Genomic DNA, 6837 nt, shown 5'->3' with positions numbered 1-6837 from the left:
CAAGGCGATATTACAAGGCGATAGTACTTAGAGTACTGTATTGTGTCCAAATGTAAAATGAATCTTTGTCACAGCGGGACTTTGTGCATGGGAAGAATGCCCTGGGACAAGGCGATATTACAAGGCGATAGTACTTAGAGTACTGTATTGTGTCCAAATGTAAAATGAATCTTTGTCACAGCGGGACTTTGTACATGGGAAGAATGCCCCTGGGGCAAGGCGATATTCCCTAACACCTCTTCTTGGAACTATTTGATTACGTCATTAGAGGAAGTATAAAATGAATACAAAGTCCAGACACGTACATTATATTCAGGATTAAAGCAAGGTAGTTTACGAGGAACATGTCTCGAGTGCCGAGAGTTAGCAAGAGTTGTGAGTGCAGCGAAGTCATTAGATACCAATGGTCGCGTCGGTGAATAGAAGCAGATACGATGATCAAATATGTCGTAATCGAATGCTAAAGGATTGGACAACCTTGTGTAACATAGCCTGAGGGTATTTAAGCAACATTTGAAGTAGCGTCCAGCTCGACAACGAAATTGAGTACACGTTGTCTGCGGTAGTATCTGAACACTATCTTTGTAGGACAGCTTATCAGTTCAGTGACGCAAGCTCGAAGGTACTCACAGCAAGTATTTCTCCGAGTAAACATAAGTGGATGATAAATCAATCGAGAAGATCGGTACATACCCAGAGTTAAGTATCGATCTTCTACATCTTCAGCGCATACCTGTTTGTGACAGCTTTGGGTTGTCTGGTCTGATTCTGGGCGGATTTATGGAGGGATTACTATATAGAGCAGAACCACTGACTAATACCAACCGTTGTTGTTGAGAAAGGTTTATTGCCGAAACTCCGAATATGAAGTGTTGTCCTTAAAACTGCAGGGCAACGCTGTACCATAGGGGAATTCTACCCAAGAAGACTGTTCGTTCACCACGCGACGTGTGTAAGTAGGTCAATACACCCTGTGTTGGATTGGATACTGCCGCTAGCGCCAGAATAGTAAGTATGTATTTCTGCGTTCAATAAAGCTCGCGAATCCGGGAGGTAATTTTTCCAGTATAATGAATTACTAAATATTGTTTTGGAGCAGAACCGTTATTGAGTTTGGGACACCCTTAACTTGTGTAGCTATTGCTCAACCGATAAGGGATCGTTCATAATTTATGGCTAGTGTGTGTGTGTGTGTGTGTGTGTGTGTGTGTGTGTGTGTGTGTGTGTGTGTGTGTGTGTGTGTGTGTGTGTGTGTGTGTGAGAGAGAGAGAGATAGAGATAGAGAAAGAGAGAGAGAGATGACTTTAAGGGTGGGCCACCCATTTTGTTCTGTGGAGGTAGGGTGGGGTCATCAATTCTGTACAGATGTAGGGGTGAGGGGTGTCAGCAATATTATACACATATATAAAAAAATGTAGGCTTAAAAAATATGGGAAGAGGGAGGGAGGGTCATTGATTTTGTACATGACATGCAGGGAGAGGGGGGTTACTGACTTCGTACAGAAATTTTAGGGGGTGTCACTCACATTGTACGTGCCCCTCCATTAAAATTATCACTCCCTCTAACACACACACACACACCCCTTCATAAATTATGAACGGTCCCTAAAGAAACTATTTTGGAAATTTCAAAACGTACGCCTCATCCTATAAGGAAAACTGCATTCTCAGTAAAGTAAAAACTAAGCCTTCATTTGTAAAAACACCCAACATTTTACTCCTTTTTACGTACAAGCTACAAAAATATATTTCTGTAAATTGTGTACAGAATAAAACTGTAACAAAGTACAACGTCTGGGATTTATTCTGTGGAGTCAACTGGAATATTTATAATCACATTCCAACTAATAAATACTGTTAAGACAGGTTCCATAGCATTTGTTCTTTGAGGGGAATCGATTCCTGGCCTTCGTCGAGACGAGCGAACGCCTTAACCACCAGAACACGACACAGCCCCGTGAAATTTTAATTATTTATTGAAATTGTCTTCACAGAGAGGTATCCTGGTTTGCCGCCAAACAAACACTGTGTATATGTTGCCCGGACCGAAACAAAGATGGAAAACATATTAGCTATGACTTCCTTATGTGGTCAAATGCTGGGCAAAATGTAAAAGCAAATTCTCAGGTACATAGGTGAGTGAGTGAGTTGCCGCACGCAGCAATATTCCAGCTATATGGCGGCGGTCTGTAAATAATCGAGCCTGGACCAGACAATCCAGTGATCAACAGCATGAGCATCGACCTGCGCAATTAGGAACCGATGACATGTGTCAACCAAGTCAGCGAGCCTGACCACCCGATCCGTTAGTCGCCTCTTACGACAAGCATGGGTTACTGAAGATCAATATTCTAACCCGGACCTTCACGGGTATCAGGTACATAGGAACCCAAGGGTATTCATTTGTGAGAGGGTGTGCGATCAACGAGAATTGCGGGTATCCACAGAGTTCAAACCGGTAAATTGTCGGTTAGTGAACCACAGCGTCACTCTTTTACTGTCTGTTCCGAAAACACCCTATTACCCACCTGTATTGGGAATTTAAAGTCACCGTAAATCTCATTGATGAACAAATAGTATTTATTTAAGGTGTTAAAGTTGTAATATAATAAATACAGTTGTATGTGGACTACAATTCCACTTTGCAATTTTATATTTTTAAATTATTATATATTTAATTTTATAATGATTTTATCAGCTACAACACAGTTTGCAGCGAATGCTGTGGGTAAAATATTCTAAATAAACTTCGTCTTAGATGTTTGGCATTTTAGAAGATGCTATTTGATACAGTTACAGTCACTGTACTTTAGTTCTACCAACACAAACAATAAAAAGAAGATGAAACCCAGAAAAGTCTCAATGTTCATAATCTTCCTCTTATTGGTAGGTTGGTAGCTGGACATCACATATACCTGCGTCGTCAGGCACTATGTAAATACTTGACGCGTCCATGCCGAGGTGATATCGGTTGTGAAAATGTCAAGCAGACCTTCGGAATCGACCGATGTTAGGGTTGCGTTTTCGCGAACTGATCCTCTGAATTGTTTTAATTAAAATATTCCTAGTAAAGTCTGATGTTTGAATTCAAGATTCGCTGTGTTTGGGCGATCTTTTCTCTTGCATTGCTGAAGACATCATTTATGCAACTTTGGTATTTCGTAGCATACAGTAGAGCTCGTTGTTGAAGTACTTGTTGCATATGATCACTTAAACAATTGCTGGAAAGCTCTGTCCACATCCAAGGCCTCACAAAAGATTAAAAAGTTTTCTACTGGACATGTGAATGACTTTTCAAAGTCGAAACCAGTGACAAACATAAGGTCCAATGCAATTCCATATTTCGACTTTTCAGGAGTACGATTGTCTTGTTTTGCTTGAGTGTGGGACACATGCCACCTATTACGTGTTATGTACTATACTACAACACTGAATATTTGCATCCTAGCGCTCTTACTAAGAAACAGGATCCTTGGAATTGTATGAGTTACTAATTGATAATTATTTTAATGTCATATGTTGTCTCTTGTGGCACAGCAAGAGGTGTAAGAAATTATCGGCGTCAAAGGCAGTAATCCTGTACTTGTTGTTACACGTAGTCAAACATAATCGGGGCGGTGGGGTAGCCTAATGGTTAAAGCGTTGGCTCGTCACGCCGAAGACCCGGGTTCGAATGCCGACATGGGCACAATGTGTGAAGCCCATTTCTGGTGTCCCCCGCCGTGCTGTTGCTGGAATATTGCTAAAAGCGACGTAAAACCAAACTCAGTCAGTCAGTCAGTCAAACATAATCAATACGCCAAACATTTACCAAAAGTCATGTTATTTTCTTTTAGGTTTTGGATAGTAAGGGATCACTGTTAATGGTCTGTTAACGATGCCGATATGCTTATTGGTATACTACTGGAATAAAGTAACTGTGCATTATTTGATGTTATGCCATTTTTAATACAAAAAGATAATATTATGATTTTTTGTGTTTTCCTTAATCACTGTTAAACTGTTGAATGGATAATCTGTATTACATCGTGACACGCCCTTGAAGAATTGTGGTGTCAGTTCACAAATTCGGTATCGTGTGTGTCCACTATTGGCGTTGATGTAGGCTTGACAAAGACGACGCGCATACGACACTAAGCGATTGAAGAATGTGTGTGTCATGTCAATGTGTGTCCTCTTAATCACAGCGATGTATATGTGTGGTATGTTGAGGTTGTTTATGAAGCGGATGTATGTAGAAGTTCTGATGAAATACCGGTAACGTCCTATAAATAACCAATGGCTGTACAATAAATTAAATCGAACTTCTTCTTCTTTTCAGGGATACCAACCAATCCCAAATAATGCTCAGCCCTCGACGCAACTGGCGACTTTTTGCGTTATTAACTTGCGCCTTGGTACTGACAGCACTCGTCTACTCGAATACAGGATTCAAGGGACTTATCAATGAGAATGTAGTTCACGGCCTGAGAGATAAAGGCAAACCTTCGCCTGAATCTCATCACAGCGGCTCAGAAATACAATCCATTCCTGAGGAATATTTCGTTAAGCCACAATGGGAAAAGAAATATTTCATCTACGACTGTTCCCATGGTAACTGTGGTGGTCTAGGGGATAGACAAGAAGGAATTGTAGGTGCTTATATCATTTCACAAATATTAAGCCGGAGGTTCAAGGTCAACATGCTGGTACCATGTGATATCGGGAATTTCCTCCAGTCGAACAAAGTTGACTGGATTCTTCAACCTTCTGAAATAAATGGCCTGAAAAGTAGCAGGTACAACCGAATTGACCATGAAGCATTTAAACTACGTGAGAAAATTGCAAAATCTCTTGATTTAGAAAAAGAATTTCCTTCTGACGTCACATATTTTACTGTGAATCAGGAAATGGTTAACTATCTAAAGCTGCATCCGCTTTTTAAGACTCTTCGGTGGGCATATAATCAGACAACAACTGACATATACAATATTGTTTTACGACGGTTGTTTAGAATGAGACCTGAAATTCAAAAAAGGTTTGATGATTTCCAAACTTCAGCTCGTGACAAAGGGAGAAAACTCGTGTGTGCACATGTTCGAGTGAGGGGCAATCCTACTATTCCAACTGACTGGCACAGTCCCACACCCTTGAATGTTAGTGTAGTGTGGAACTTCCTTAGTCAGTATAACAACAGCGCTCTCTATCGAATGTTCGTGGCCACAGACTCTCAGAAAGTGCGACAGGATGCGAAGAGGTTGTTTCCTAGTGTCATCCAAGATTTGAAGGGGGATATCGTTCATGTTGATCGTGACAATCATGGAAAAGATTACGCATGCGCCGGTTTTGGTAAAGTGATTCTTGATCAACAGACGATGTCATCATGTGACGTATTCTTTATGACAGACAGTGGACTTGGCCGTATCGCATCCATGATGAGAGGAACAGACAAAGACCTGTACTGTATGGCTGGCAATTCCGCACACAGCAAGTGCTCTTTTGACGATAAAGGTTTCTTTCCCCAGCACTGGTAGGCGTGATAGATACCAGTTGTGTATCTGTTTGACGTCTTTTGTAGGAAACATTGTTACGACGTAAATTGTAATAAAAACGCAAATTGTAATAAAAATTGACGTAAATTGTTATACGCAAATTATAAAAAAACATTGACGTAAATTGTAATAATTTTAGTTGCGGTAATAACAGTTTTAATCATACGTAAATACGCGTGTACTCGTTTTTCGTTGAATTTCATAAATTTCATAAGCTTGTTAGGGCGATAGCTCAAGAAATGACTGATTTTGTTCAAATTTGGTATCAAGCTCTCTTGGCGAGATTCACCGACACCAGTTGAAGTTAGTGACCTGGATATAATTTGCAAGGTCACAGCAAAAATCTGAGTGATTTGCCACTATAAAGATTGTTAGCGCGGTAACTCAAGAAAGAAAAGTGTTTTTATATTGTATTGTCATTTATAGTTGAAATATTTTAGATTTAATTACTAGTTTTAAATTTATATCTGTGATAATCTAGTTGTTTTACTGTCCTTTGCAGACAAGTAAATATATTCTATAAATTTGCTTTTTTTTATTCCTTTATAAATTTACAACTTTTTTTTTTTTTTTTTTTGTTGTTGACATTTTACAAATATTTTACTTAAATTCCATGAATATTGTTTACAATTTGATTACAATAGCAAGCTGACACGAAATATTTAATTAAATACATTCAAAGCTGTTGTAAACTAAGTGAATTGAGTTTTACGCTGCTTTTAGCAATATTTCCGCAATATCACGGCGGGGGACACCAGAAATTGGCTTCATACATTGTATCCACGTGTGTAATGGAACCTGGGTTTTGGGAGTGGTGAGCGTATGGACCGGACGCTTTAAACGCTAGGCTAGCATGAGCTTTAACCTCGTTCATCCGTATGAGGAAATGATAATTTGAAAACTATGCAATTGAATATTTATGCAAGGAATTAAGTTTGTAACACACTTTCACACGGATTCAGGCGTAATATTTTTAGCAAGGAAGTTTGTCACTGTAGCCTCATATCAGTGCACTGCTTTGTACAGGTTACTGCTTTCGGTTGAGTAGCTAAGGTGATAACATAACTACCAAGTGAACACTTGACAGAGAATACATTGGGAGATTATAATATTATAGCAGAGCTTTCTGTTTCTCAAGCTTGTCGTGGATCTCGTCCTTATTTTCTAAGAAGACACAGGGTAAGGACACTTGATATGATAATAACTTACAGTTTGAAGTGACTCTGAAACCCATGACATGTTACAGAGCGAAGATTGACATTGGTGTTAATTCAGCACAAAATAGATAACATGTAGATGTGACAAT

General features: G+C 39.4%; 1 protein-coding gene across 1 annotated transcript; it reads left to right on the top strand.

The window, feature by feature from the left end:
- The first annotated feature begins 389 nt into the window (after window positions 1-389).
- On the top strand, window positions 390-5906 carry LOC124292348. The gene is made up of 2 exons (XM_046729442.1): window positions 390-1008; window positions 4322-5906. The coding sequence occupies exon 2, from the start codon at window positions 4344-4346 to the stop codon at window positions 5511-5513; it is 1170 nt and encodes a 389-aa protein (XP_046585398.1). The 5' UTR covers window positions 390-1008; window positions 4322-4343; the 3' UTR covers window positions 5514-5906.
- The last annotated feature ends 931 nt before the right edge of the window (window positions 5907-6837 follow it).

The sequence above is a fragment of the Haliotis rubra genome, unplaced genomic scaffold, assembly GCF_003918875.1.
Source record: "Haliotis rubra isolate DU_JTF1 unplaced genomic scaffold, ASM391887v1 Scf514, whole genome shotgun sequence".
NCBI lineage: Eukaryota > Metazoa > Mollusca > Gastropoda > Lepetellida > Haliotidae > Haliotis > Haliotis rubra.
This window is presented reverse-complemented; position numbering and strand designations above follow the sequence as displayed.